Source organism: Opisthocomus hoazin, chromosome 14 (genome assembly GCF_030867145.1).
Source record: "Opisthocomus hoazin isolate bOpiHoa1 chromosome 14, bOpiHoa1.hap1, whole genome shotgun sequence".
Taxonomy (NCBI): domain Eukaryota; kingdom Metazoa; phylum Chordata; class Aves; order Opisthocomiformes; family Opisthocomidae; genus Opisthocomus; species Opisthocomus hoazin.
The window spans coordinates 737086-750660 of record NC_134427.1 but is presented as its reverse complement, the minus strand read 5'-3'; the positions used below and the strand labels follow the sequence as shown (position 1 = coordinate 750660).

Here is a 13575-nt window from a genome sequence, read left to right as displayed (position 1 = left end):
GCCACCGGAGCACGGAGAGCCGGGGCGTCGCGGAGGGTCCAGGCGCCTGGCCCCATCGCTCCTCCCCACCCGCCCGCCGCAGCCACCATCCGTCGGGGACACTCGGTCCCAGGCCACGTCCACATCCCCCGGCTCCGCACGTGGGCTCGGGCCGCTCCTCGGCACGCAGCCTTCGCTTCGCCGGCGTCGGAGGCCGACGGTCGAGCTGGCGGTGCTGCCGTGGCCAGGGCTTCCGGCCAGCCTGGGGGGAACACAGCCCCGACACCCGTTTAGAAGGGCACGACTGATGCGGTGACGCTGCTGAGACACTGCAGACAAGTTACACAAACAGCAGATAGACCCAAGTGACAAAGAAGGAAAATGGCATTTTTTGAGACCTGTACATGCAACCAATTTTCACCCAGTTTAAATTGAGGCACCTGAGAGTAAGTGTCCGGGAGCAGCCTACGCAGATTCCCATCCCAGACAGACCTCCAGCAGAAGCTCACTGCTGTGCCCCAGCTTTCATACAGCCACCTTGGAGATAAAAAGAAACACAACACAGGCTGCGTGTTCGTTTATAAAAGAGTGGCATAAACAGAACGCTCGCAAGGCAGCTTTCCCTGCCTCACGGGAATATTGCTGAGCGGCTCGGGCCGGCCGGGGACATTAATCCTCTGCCTCCGCAGGGCTGGCGCCAGACCAGCGCCGGGAATGGCGAGCATCTCGTATTCTTAGGAGAGCAGGGAGGCTCCTGCGGCAAACGCACAGGAAAAGCAACGGGCTGTGCTATTCACAGCCGGGGACAGCCCGGGCACGGCCCGGCTCCAGCCAAAGCCCAGCGGGGAGGGACAGCCTGGGCAGGCAGCTGGCTTGGCAGGGGCTGCCCGGAGCCCTTCCCCTTCGCCACAGCCTCTCCTGTGCCAGCGCGGCACAGGGAGGGCTGGCGTCACGCGAGGGGCACACGCGTGTGCACACGCACACACGGCCGGCAGCGGGCTGGGTGCGAGGGGCACGCTCCTGCTGGTGCCGCTGCCGGCCAACCCGCTCCGCAGCCAGACTCGGTACTCAGAGACACATCTGTCTCGCAGCTTGCAGAACGAAATGCCACTGCATGAACTAGATGTGACCTGCTCGTGTATTTTTGCAGCGTCAGCTGTTGTCTGGGGAAGATCTCAGCCCTATTTCTGGCCGAGGTTTGGGATTAACGAAGCAGACAGAGGAATCTGTCAGGTGCAGCGCTCTGCTCCCTTCGAGGGCAGCTCTCCGCAGGCGCTCGGGTTTGCAGGGAGAGGGCGGGCGATTCTGTGCCACCCGGATGCACCGGAGCTCGCGGGACCGAGCACGATCCGGCCGGAGCACTGGTGACACCTCGAGAATCTCCCGAGCACAGCCGGGATGCTCCGAGCGCAAGCTCCGAGCCAGGAATTGCTGCCAGGAAGGCGACAGCAGTCGGTGCATCTCAAGCTTCAGCCTGCGTGGGGTCTCAAGAGGCTTTAGGGACCCCCGGGACCATGCAAGGGACCACGGCCTGGCGCCCATCAGAGCAGTCTGAACATCAGCACCCGGTCCGGCAGCTTCACTTCAGCTTCAGTTATGAGAGAAACAACACGGAGCTGCTCTGCGTGGGGAAGGAGCCCTGGCATGCAGTGGGACCAGGAGCCCCTCTGCCCACTGCTCGCGTTGTGCTCGGGGAGCAGCCGTGGGGACAAGGCTCGCCCGATGCTCCCGGTGTGCCCAGGCATGGCTGCTCCACTCCAAGGGCTCCAGAGCCCGCAAGCCACCGGCAGCCAGAGGCCTCGCGGGTACCTGTGTTCGTACGAGTGTGTTGTAAACAGAAGGACTTCACAGGGGGGACAGGGATCTTACTGGGACCCCAGCAGACAGACATGTTGCCCAAGGAGCACAAACACAACAGGCAGGGGAGCCCAGGTGGAGCCTGCTGGTCCGCAGCCGCAGGAGAAGCCTTGAGCAAAGCCCACGATCGACTGGACCCTAACACAGAGAAAACCAGCCAGTGCCGATTCCCCAGGCCAGAGCTGCTTGTCCCAACAGCCTTTCCTGCAAGCCCTCAGGGGACACGTTCTGCCCTCAGTCCCCTGATGCCCTCCCTGCTCCCCTCCACCACCGCCCCAGGGCGAGCAGCAATGTGGTCCCTATTCGGGCAGCAGCCCCGCAGGGCACAGGACTGGCTGTCAGCAGGCACAACGTCAGCTGCACGTGCTGCACTTCAACTGCACATCGCCGGCCCGAAGCAGGAGTTAAGGGTGCGGAGAGGACAAAGACACTCCACATCTGCCAAGCATCCCACCCTCCGGACCAGCCGGGCGCCGGTAACGGGGCCCCACACCCACCACCGCCCTGCAGTGCCTTGGCTCTGCTCGTCAGCATGCCTGAAAAACAGGTACACTCACCAGCCGGCCAGGCCACGTCTTCATTTCCCCAGGAGACAGAGAGCAGGCGGTAACCTCTGCTTCTTCCCAGCCCGGGATGTCGTGGTCTCTCCCCAGGTCTGCCTGGATCAGCTCAAGCTGCCGCGTTGGATCTGCTTCACGGTGCTCAAGCACGTGCCCGTGCTTTGTCTGAGAGAGTTCGTCAAAGGCCAACGCTTCACTGCTGCTGAAAGATTTATTCTTGCCTGTAACATCCCCTCTGTGCCCTGCACAATCCCCTGTGAGGCCGATAAACCTTGGAAGGTGTCCCCAAGTTCTCCTGGGGAAAGAGCCATGCAGGGAGGGCGAGGAGTCGTCGTCTATCAATGCATAGGGAGGCTCATCCTCGGGACGGCGCTCGCTGCTCCTCCGACAGAAGCAGCCATAGACACCTCCCTCATCTTCCTCGTCAGCCGAAGGGTGCAAACTCAGCAGCTCATCCCACTGGCCTGGAGATGCAGGCGGCTTCGCTCGGTGTCCAGCACTCCTTGTCTCCATGGACAGAAAACACCACCACAAAGGGAAAGCTGTCAATGCAAAAACATGACTTCTTAGCAAGACCCATCCAGAAGACGACATTTATTTTGCTTCTCCTCATTTTCCTTTCCATTCCATTCAACTAGAAGAGGACCAAACGGTCCTTACTCCAGGTACGCCCACGCTCTACCCACCGGAGCGTGCAGACCCTGCACACTGGTTTCCGAGGGCAGCAGGCTGTAAAGCGCAGCTAGCCTGACTTTCAGTCGGGTCACCAGCTGCTTCGAACGCCTCGCACGCCTCGGGACAGCAGCCGTTCGCAGCCGCTGTCCGCTCCGCAGCGGCTCCCTGCCCGCCGCCCACACCTCCTGCGAGGGACGTTCCCTGCGCAATCGCACTGGGACCGCGGCGCAGCCTCTCCCCACCTTTGTTTCGTGTTCTTCGTTTCTTACAAGCGAGAGCTCCTTTTACCCTTTTAGAGGCAGCCTGTGTTTCATGTTATGCTCTCCCCACCGCCAGTTCAAGGAAAATAACCAAGGTGGAAAAAATGAAGCTATCCTTGCCGCGTCGGCAAGTGCATTTTCCACAGCTTTTTATTCTCACTAGGAACGAGAACAAAATCTAGAGCAAACGCTGGAAACGAGGGTTTCCTTACTCCTGCCTGTCAGGGACCTGTCCCCTGCCACGCAGACACCGAGCCCCCCAGAAAAGGCGACAGCAGAGCAACGCGGCGACCCTCACGGCCGCCAACGCCGGCCGCCCCACGCGGAGGAGCTCCCCGCTGCGCTGTGCCTCCAGCGACGCGATCGCGGCGTCCCCACCGGGTACCTGCTCCGCTCGGCGCAGCGTGCCAGCTCCCCTCGCCACGATCCCAGGGGGAGCGAGCTCCCCAAGAGCAAAACTTCCGCCCGCACGCTCCGGGCACGCAGCCTTGCTCTGGGCTGCAGATGTAGCAGTCGCCGGCTTGAATTCCAGCTCCTGCAGCCGCTTCGTCGGTCACCTGCCCAGACCCCCAAAGGCCAGGCACCGCGGGTTCCCGTGCCAGTGGTCAGCAGCCTCCCCGGAGGAGTCACTCCCCGATTTTACTGGCAAAGCCTTTCCTTCGGCTGCCACCTGCACCATTCATTTGCCCTAACGTACAACCCAGCACGCAGATTAGCTTTAAAAGATTGGCTTTGGGGGAAAAAAAAGCTAAATTTGAGCTTTATCCAAATAGAGTGTGGTTCCTAACCGCTGAGTTGCACCCAGGAACACCTTCCTTCGGGCCGACGAGCTGCGTTTTCAGTGCGGGAGGACCAGCGGCCAGACCCGCTCTCCCAGCGAGCATCCCCGCCGCGGTCCCCAGCTCTCCGCACGAGTGGCTGCCAAGGAATAAACCGCGCTCCTGCCTGCCTGCGATGGGCTGCAGCCCCCCGCCAGCCTGCCCGGGCAGACGGGAGGCACGGAGCGGACCCCCAGCGCCAGCCACAGCCTCCCCAGCAGAGCATCCCAGCCGTGCCCGCTCCCGGCGCCCGGGAGCCCGGGGGTCCCAGCCCGCAGCTTGCCCGCGGGAGGGATCGCAGCGCAGCCGGTCAGCTCTCCCCGGGTTGCGAGCTGGCTCTGTCAGAGCAAGGGCTTGGCTCTGCGGGGAGGAAAGCAGAAAACAAACCCCTCACCCTTCATGTCTGGGCCGTGAACGCGCATCTCGGAACATCTGGACGCATTATTTGGGGGGGGGGGACGGACACACACACCCACAACAAACCAAAGAAACGAAACCCTGAACAATGCGTTGGTAAAACCGCAGCCCCCAGCTTCTGGGGGTGCAGCAGAACCCCCGCGCTGCTGCTGAGGGAGGTCCCCCCCACCCTGGGCACTGCCGCCCGGCCACGGCTGCCGCGCCGAGGGAGGTGGGACGCTGCCAGGAGACAGTCCCCTTCCCTGCAGCAGAGCTGGGGTCTCCCCGTCCTCCTCCTCCTCCTCCTCCTCCCTGGAGGGCCGGGCTGTGCAGCACCCTGCAGCTGGGCCCACCCTGGCAAGGCTGCCCCGGTTTCCCTCTCTGCCGGGGCCGGCACGCGAGGAGGGAGGTGGCAAATATCAAATAAGCTCGAGGTATTTCGCTTGCTGAAACCTGTAACTTTCCAACCGCGCGTGACTGTGGCCATACCCAGCGCTCTGGGAACCAGCGGCTGCCGAGGGGCAAGCCCATTCACGGGAAGCGGTGGCTCGACACGACATCAACGTCTGGCTGAGAAACAAATTCCAGCTTTGGCTTCTTAATTTCTTGAAGTCACATAAGACAGTTCATCTTCACTCAGTCAGCCTGATGGCTCACTGCTTGCTCTCTGCCTTTCTAAGCAATTATATTCTACTCACAAAAAGGGCTGGTTTTCACCGGATGATCATCTCCCAGGCTGAAAGGCCAATCCCCTCCCAGTGAAGCTCTTACGGAATCAATTGTAACTTTGTGGTGGCGAAATTATTTCTGACAAGATACACCGTGTGCTTTTAAGTGTACTGGCACCAAGCAGATCTCACGCGACAGAAAGCTGAGAAGCAAGGCGAGCCTCGCAATGAGCTGCGGCAACCAGAATTCCTGGCTGAGGACGTTACTGTCCTCTACCCCCTGCTAGAGGAAATGACAATTAAAAAAAACACTACAGATAAGACATGTAACTTTATTCAACCGGAGGCATGAAAACTCAGAAAATCTAGTTTCCTACCTGCATCCTGCCAGCTAAAACCTTAGGGCAAGTTACGTATTCAGTGACCTAAATCCACTTACAGATTTTACAGCTTTAGAAGATGATGGCTTCCACACTAAATGAGGATTACCACGAGTCAAAAAACAAAATCCCACAGCTTCACCATATAACCAGTATATTTCTGCCTATTCTTTCAGATTAAAAACACCTCTCAACTAAAAGCTTGTGACCAGTTGAAAAGTAAATCTAGTTAATATAAAAATAATTATCTTCTCTCATATTGTGTAAGCCACAAGCAACGTTACAGAACAAACCACCATCAGACTTAGAAGTCAAAAACAAACAAGGAAAAAAGCTGGGACGTTAATTGCTCTTAAAAATCATCTTCCTTCTTTTCAAAAAGATACAGGATCAATTAAATGTTACTCCAATTACCTTCCAGACACAATACCAGCTTAAGTCACAAGACACTACAGAATTCTAAGGACTTTATAAAGGTATGGTTAAATAGTAGGCAAGATGGGGCTCAAAGAACCCCACTGCAGCCATCAATAGCTTTGCTATCTACTTCCCTTGAGTTTCTCTTTTCGGTTTCATAAAGCTAGACTAATGTTTTAATGAATGGAAAACCGTGCACTTAAAAGAAAAGTCGCATTCCATACCAGCAATAATCAACAGAAGTTTAGAAATTTCCCGTTTCCATTTTATACCCCTGTCTGCGAAACGCTGCAGCTCCTCTTGCAGCACCTCGGAGCGGCCACGGACGGAGGCGGCAAGGACAGCGCCAGCTTCCGCACCCTCGCCAGTAACGCCTGCCCTGCAGCAAAGCTGCACGCGCGTCCCCCGCCCAGAGCAACCCCTTTCTCCTTCCCCCTTCTCCACACTCCCAGAAATGCAAAAAAGTATCTGAATCTGCACATCTAGAAATTTCCATCCCAACTATCAAGTAGTCATTGTGTTTATAGCAGAAATTGCACTTTTATATATAAATACAAACATATTTACATCTCAGCAGGACCCACTGACATCAGTTTCAGGTCTATCTGCATTACCACAGGAAAATGCAAGTGTGGTGCTCTTTTTTCAGAAGTGACATTTTAACCGCAGCTTTTTCACCCCTGGATGTTTCAAAGCTCTCCTCTTGGACCGCTTACTGAAAATAGCGGACAACATAAATAATTGCTGTACAGTTTCCAGAAAGCAGTTCTGCAGGTCTCCAGCCCTAAGCTGAAACACAAATGAGACGCTCGGACCCGCGCGTGCGGTTCTCCAGGCGAGGAACGCAACTGCACCTACAGCGAAGTGGAGAAGCAAGCCTCCTCCCCTTTTATAAAAGGCATTAAGGAAAAAAACCCAACCAAACTATAGAAAAGTTTCTCACATCCCTTTACCAGTACAAAGAAACAATATGCAAATTGGTACGGATTTATGCTGAGACGCTGTCCATGTAAACAACCACATGAAGAGTCACACACGAATTCACACCCAGCTTCGCAGCAGCCACCACCTCCACGATGATTTCGCTTTCTTCCTCCAACCCGTTTTAAAACTTTCCAGCGTAAGTCCTGGTGTGGTGTGTTAGCACCCAAACATCTGACGTACCGAAACCCCAACTCATTCCACACAAACTTATTTTTAACACATATACACACACTATACCTGGTACCCTCCAGACAATTTCCCATTCTCTGCATGCAGTGACAGCTAAGTCCCTGTTGCAAGCCAGTTTTGACTGTTTCTCCAGGACTTTTCACTCTCTAATCCATGGTCACACGCAAAGATTTGCGACTGCCCAGCGTAAACACAGTCCCTCCCTCCCACAGACCAGTCAGAGTCACTACGGTGGTGAAGGCATTTGGCTGGAACGCTCCTTCTTGACATACAAAGGGATGAAACAAACACACGACACATGAATGCGAGCAGAGGCAGCTCCCTTCCGCCCAGCTCCAGCTAACTGCAAAGTGGACCCCACTTATTTTTTGCTGAAATCTGATTTCAAAGTGAAAGCTCACAGTCCCACGAAGCACTTTATATACATTTCACCACTCTGTAAGTGAATGAAAAAGGAGTGAAACGGATTTCTTCCCTACCCATCACGTAACAGCAAGGAAGTTCTATTATTTCATAAGGCATATTCATCTTCAGTGAGAATCCAAGCACAGGCAAGAATTCTGCCAGGTCGTGCAACGCTACAACTTCATCTACCCAACGTCTTGAAATTCCAGGATCTCCCGCGCTGTTCCTCAGGCGGAACAACCCCCGTCACAGCGGGCATTTTTTATTTAACGCAAGTAAAGAGCAGGGTTAAATAAAAAACCCCTCAGCAGCTGGACCTCTGCATCTTTCAAAAAGAGGGACAAGCAGCCAACCAGTTTGTGCAGTTCTCTGGCTTTATCCCATAACCTGCCTTTTTACAATATCTCTATATATAAATTAGAAGGAGATAAAGCCAACGATTAACTGCAGCGTTCAGGAAAAAACTCCAGTCCGTATTGCACAGTCTCTTCCGATCGGAGCTCACTGAGGTGTAAAGGTGAGAATCATCCAGCTGATAACGAAGTAGAAGAGGAAGATGGGGTACACGACCAGGGCTTTGCGGTTTGGAGGCTGGCTGTCTGCCAGGAAAGCCGTAGATGCTGGTGAAAAAGAAAAAGAAATGTGAGCAGCATAAAACAAAAAGTCTAAGATCCACCGCAGACATCCACTGTTGTGAATTAGGATCCGCATTACAATCATGCCAAAAGAGAAAGCAGACTAATCCATTGCTCGTTACCAATGGTTTATAGTCACCAATCATTATTGCATAGAAAGAGAAATGCTAATTAGCATTCTGTAACAAGAGTCCAGCTTGCAGATTAAGAACAGAAGAAATAACGCAAATGCATCTGTATGAAATTAGCATTTTCCAACAGTATTTATAAGACAGATCACAGAATGCAATGCCCAGTCATCTCACAAGGGGTTTAACACTAAATTATCATCCTTCTGCCCAAGGCAATTTGCATACGGCCACGAAACTCAAGAGGAGCACGGGCAGGATCTCTGCCGACACCAGGACTGCAAGAACTACTTCTGCAATACTTCCGCAGCCTAGGAGATGCCTTTAGCTACAACGCCCCTTGGCTTTCCCGACAGACCGCAGGCGGATCGGCCGCTGCTCAGGGCACACAACGGCGTCACAAGGCGCAGCGGTACTCACCTAACGTCGACCAGCCAAACATGGCTACCACCACAATAAGACGAATAATGAAGCTGACGGTCCCAGAACCTGCCAGCAGGACCAGCCTGCACACCAGCATGGCTACCGTCAGGGGCAGGATGCAGTAACCCAGAACACACAGGCTCTGAAAAAACGATCTGGAAAGGAAAGAGGGAAACGGGAAGGAAGCGGTCAAACCAAAGCACTGCGGAAACTCCACGCACGGGAGCATTTTACCTTCTACTAAATAACCCAGCACTCACATAGTTCCTCCGAGCAGCTTCGAGTTTAGTGTGATGACCACTGCGCCAAACCAGATGATGACAAAGACCTCAGCAAACTGGGGCCCGCCGTCGTCTTTACTATCTGCGGATCCACCCTGCAGCATCCTGTTGCAGGTAACAGATACAGGGAGTCACTTGCAGTCGATCACTGAGTTTTCGTAGACTTGACAGAACAGGAGCCCAAAACATTGATCCCAAGTCAGGCTGCAGACCGATTATTTTTCATCTATTTTCTTATTTCTTGCAGTATCCTCAATTTTGTGTAGGAAAGGGAAACGTTTGTGGCTGAACTGAGGGCATTTCAGTCCATTTGTTTACATGTTTTGAGGACTGTGGAAGCATACAGAGGAGAATAAAACCACAGACCACCGGCTAAAAGATTAAAATTCAACTACTAAAAGTGTGGTGACCTCTCAGGCAGCACAGCGCATGATAAACCATAAAAGCCTCAAGGACAGCTTATAACAACTACAGGACACAACCAACAAAAAGCCTGGAAAAGTGAGCACGCATTAATTTGCATATTTAAATTACACTGTGTACTTCTGCTAAAGCTTTACCGACATTTTACTGGATGGTTTCTGCACACTGAGTAGGCAGGCGTGTCTCTAACAGTTGGTATCACCCAGACGGCCACCCTACCCCCGGCAGATCTGCACACGCAGGAACTCCTGGAAGCCACTGTCACCTCCCACCTACGAACTCCTACAAGGGCCTCGCGCTGCCAGCGCTCCTCCAGGACACGCAGCACGTGCTCTGCAGCTCCTAGGCAAGGGTTCTGGCTTGCAGGCTAGGGTCAAGGCCGGCCACACGCATTAGAATCAAGGACTAGGGGAATCAGAATACCTTTCAGTAAAATCATTCTTAAGTCAGAGGACTATGAAGAGTTCACCCTTAAGTCCTAAGCATAAAGAAGGGAGGTCCTAATGGTCTTGAAGTGTAACAAATCTGTTTTATCAGAAAATCTAAACAGGCAGCGTGTGCAGAAGAGCAGAGCAGGATTAGATGAACTTGATCTCAACGCATGCAATTGGAAATCTTTAGTTTCTCCTTTCTCCAATGCAAAAGACTACAAAAACCCAAATCCACCTGCTACAAGTACTTACAGCGCAAGCGAGACACACAGCACCAAAGGGCCCCACAGATCCCCTGCAGGTAAAGGAAAAAATAAAATCATGAGTACCACAGAACGACGCTGTGTTTCATTTTCCTGGGGGTAATAAAGCACCTTTTACAACTCCCAGTGTATCACTTTCCATATTACGCTTTCTTATAATTCTCTTACTTAGCACCTTATGCCACATTCTACAAAGTAATTTATTCAAAGTGTGCCAACTGCTAAAGCTACCCCTTCTCCGTACTCTGGCACATGCTCCACCTTTAAAGAGCGCTGGTAACACACTGCTTTTTCACGTTTGCTGTTCAGGATTCTACAACAACAGAAACAGCAAGGAACAGACACTTCTGAATCCCTGTTCTTGCGAACTCTTCCTTTTCCCCACGCAGGCAAAGTCTGTTGGCAAAACATCCTTTGAAGATTTTGAAAAATCTTCTTGTACGTACAGTCTCTGAGGAGCGCGCTACTCTTCTTCGGGTACATGACATGGACAAATTTCTTCCCAACGGCCTTCAGATCTCGCAGCTGAAATAAAGAAGTAACACTTTAACTTATCCCTTCATAAAAATTACAGCTGACAACTAACAGCAGAAAGACACAAGTAAAGGAGTGCTGATGCTAAACCGAGACAGGATCCAACCCCAAAAATTTCTGTAGCATCCTCTGCAACAAACAGTGCTTACTTTTTCTCCATTCCTTAACAACCACAATATTATTTCCTTTAATAATACCCAATAAAGTACAATAACCTGTTTGCTCCTCTATAAAAAGAAAATTAATGAAAAATCCTATTAGCTGGGACAGTATTCTCCCAAGCCCCACCTGAGGCCTCTGCCCTTGCAAAGATTCTGAGATAACAGAGAAACTGTGGGGCTGTAATTCAGGTATTTTTTGACCCACAAGAATTCATTCTACATGGCTAGTTCTGCAAAGAAAATCCCCAAACTTCTGATGAAGTACCAGTCAAGCAGAGCTATGCAAAAATGGCTTTTGCATAACAGCTGGCCAAAGCCATCAGGAAGACACGCGACTGACCGCAGATGCAGGCACAGACTCACAATGGTTTCCCTAACGGGCTCATCCAGCGTGGAGTAGTCTTCGTCAGGAGAGCGAGAACCGACAGGAACGGTAATCTCCCCCTCCACCGGAATGTCTTCGGCTATGGACACGTCCGCCAGGCCTGCAAACTGCGGGTGTTGTGGAGCCGTTAGCAAGGCACGCGGAGCAGCTCGGGCTCACTCCAGGCGCTTCCCAGCTGGGCTCGGGGCGAGAGGAACCGCTCAGAGCTCACGGACGCGGCACTCCCCGTCTCGGCAGTCCGCAGAGGCGGCTCCGCGCCCGCCGGTAACCCCGCAGCCCCCCGCCCGCCGCGGCAGCAGCGCCCAACGGCAGCGGCCGGCTCGGCCGCGATCGCTGCGCACCCGCGGAGCCGCAACGGCCCACCCGGGCCGCCGGCCCCCGGCTCCACGGCAGCAAGAACCCGGCCGTTACCGCCGGACCCCCCTGCCGAGCGGCGGGCAAAGCGCCCGGCTCCCCCGAGGCGGAGGCGCAGCGCGGCCCGGCCGGTTCTGCGGCCAAGCCCAGGGCTGAGGGGAGGGGAGGGCCGGCGGCGGGGAGGGGGCCGCTCGCCTCCCGCCGCCCCCCGCCCTCCTCGCCGGCCAAGGCCGCCCGCCCGCCCCGCGCTCCGGCGGCGCCCAGAGCCCAGCGCACCCCCGACCCCGGCCCCAGGGCCGCCCGCAGGGACTGGTGCCGGTACCTCCCGCCGCCCCGCTCACCTCCGCCGCCGCCATCTTGGCTGCCCAGGCGACGTGGAGGCCGCGCTTACGTCATCACCGCGCGCGGCCGCCGACGTCGCGTCACGCTCCGCCAGGGCGTCCATGGCAACGCGGGCGGGCCGCTCCGCCCCGCCGGCAGGGGGCGCCCTCGCCGCGCACGGCCGGCCCGGCCTGGTGCGGCACCGCCCGCGGCCTCCCCCGCGCCCCCCGCCCGGCCCGCGGCCCCTCGGCGCTGCCAGCCCGGCCTGGGCCGCGCCGCCGCCGCGGGCTCGGCCTGGAGAGCGGCGGGGAGGGCGCCGGCCCCGCCGGACTACGCGTCCCGGCAGCGGCGGGGCGGCCGGAAGCCGGGGGGCGCCTCAGCCCAGGGCCCGGCGCGGCGGGCAGCGGGGCGGAGCAGGCCCCGCCCGGCCGGGCCTCCGGGGCAGGGCCGGGGGCGGCGCCCGGCGGGGCGGCGGCATGGCCGCGGCGCGGGGCCGGCGGGGCGGGGGCAGCGCGGCGTAGCGGCGGCGGCGGCGGCGGCGGGCGGGCGGCCGCGGAGCCATGGGGCACCCGCCGCTGGAGTTCAGCGACTGCTACCTGGACAGCCCCGACTTCCGCGAGCGGCTCAAGTGCTACGAGCAGGAGCTGGAGCGGACCAACAAGTTCATCAAGGAGGTGATCAAGGACGGCAACGCGCTCATCGCCGCCATACGGGGTGAGCGGGGATTCTCGGGGGGCTCTGCCGGGCAGGGCTGCCGGGGGAAGGCGCTGGGCGGGGGCTGCCCGACCCCCGGCCCCGCTCGGCCCGCCGCGCTCCGCTTCCCCGGTCCGCGCTCCCTCTGCCGCGTGGAGGAGATTTCGCGGCTCGGTGCCCCGAAGGGAGCTCGGCGGTGCGGGCTGAGGCCCCCGCACCGGGCTGTCCTGCGTGCGGGGTGCCGCGCGGACCTCCTCTGGTTTCTTTTCTTTCCCCCCGCGCTGTGGGTGCGCGCTCCCTTTGTGATCCCTGCCGTCTGCTCCGCTTTTCTGCGTGCAGGGAAACCACGGGCAGAGGTGTGCGGCAGCACGGCGGCCGTGAGCGCTGCGCTTGCGTCAGCCCAAGGGGCGACAATACGGAGCCCAGCGGCGCAGGCTCCGGCCGTGGGCTGTTCGTCGTGCCAGCCGGCTGGCTTTTCGTTGGCATTAATGGGTTTAGCTGCCGCCCTTTTGTGAAGAATAATTCAGAGCTTCCTCGTTATCAAGGCCGTGGCTGGAATAGCCTGTGTTTGCCCATCTGGAAAACAGTGAAGACAAAAGCTGGTATGACTGAAACAGCAGACATCGCGGGGCTGCAGGACGCTAAAATGTACTTCAAAAAAACCCCAAATCTCTGCTCATTCCGGGGGAAATAACCTCAAACGGTGAAATGAAAACCAAAGTGGTTTTAACAAGCCTGCTTGCTATTGTGAGTGCTTTGCCTTTTCTTCTCCGCTTTGGTCAAAGCCGTTTCCCTTGCTGATGTTTGTAAGCCCCAGTGCTGCGCTCGGAGTAGGGGTGTGAGGGGATTCTGCTGGCTCAGCAGACTCGTCCCAGTGAGACTGGTGAAGGAGGAAGGGCAGAAGTAGGAGGAAACTGAGTACACCCAGACAGCACAGATAACCCCCCCAGAACTG

The 13575-nt window shown here is 56.2% G+C and overlaps 3 protein-coding genes across 5 annotated transcripts in view; 1 reads left to right on the top strand and 2 right to left on the bottom strand.

The window, feature by feature from the left end:
* Nucleotides 1-2363: 2363 nt before the first annotated feature.
* Nucleotides 2364-3102, bottom strand: LOC142363153 (uncharacterized). The gene has a single exon (XM_075435856.1). It carries the CDS (start codon nt 2988-2990, stop codon nt 2364-2366), a length of 627 nt encoding a protein of 208 aa, XP_075291971.1. The 5' UTR covers nt 2991-3102.
* Nucleotides 3103-5545: 2443 nt separating this feature from the next.
* YIPF6 (Yip1 domain family member 6) lies at nt 5546-12045 on the bottom strand. Its single transcript, XM_075435747.1, has 7 exons — nt 11948-12045; nt 11231-11359; nt 10619-10697; nt 10162-10204; nt 9035-9160; nt 8772-8929; nt 5546-8208 (listed from the first exon to the last, which is right to left on the bottom strand). Exons 1-7 carry the CDS (start codon nt 11960-11962, stop codon nt 8090-8092), a joined length of 669 nt encoding a protein of 222 aa, XP_075291862.1. The 5' UTR covers nt 11963-12045; the 3' UTR covers nt 5546-8089.
* Nucleotides 12046-12438: 393 nt separating this feature from the next.
* Nucleotides 12439-13575, top strand: part of OPHN1 (oligophrenin 1) — a 68800-nt gene continuing 67663 nt past the window's right edge. For all 3 annotated transcript variants that reach the window (XR_012765489.1, XM_075435352.1, XM_075435351.1), the window contains exon 1: nt 12439-12641. Coding sequence is in view for 2 of the 3 variants with exons in the window: in XM_075435352.1 (XP_075291467.1) it covers nt 12488-12641 (154 nt within the window). In the remaining variant the exon portion in view is untranslated. The remainder of the gene's footprint in view (nt 12642-13575) is intronic.

Excerpts from the sequence above, each read along its gene's own strand:
- LOC142363153 (XM_075435856.1), bottom strand. The coding sequence starts at position 2,990 with ATGTCGTCTTCTGGATGGGTCTTGCTAAGAAGTCATGTTTTTGCATTG.
- YIPF6 (XM_075435747.1), bottom strand. Across the intron at positions 10,698-11,230 it reads AGCCCGTTAGGGAAACCATT|CTGCGAGATCTGAAGGCCGT; the intron begins GTGAGTCTGTGC and ends TCTTTATTTCAG. Across the intron at positions 9,161-10,161 it reads CTGTGTGTCTCGCTTGCGCT|GATGCTGCAGGGTGGATCCG; the intron begins GTAAGTACTTGT and ends TACCTGCAACAG.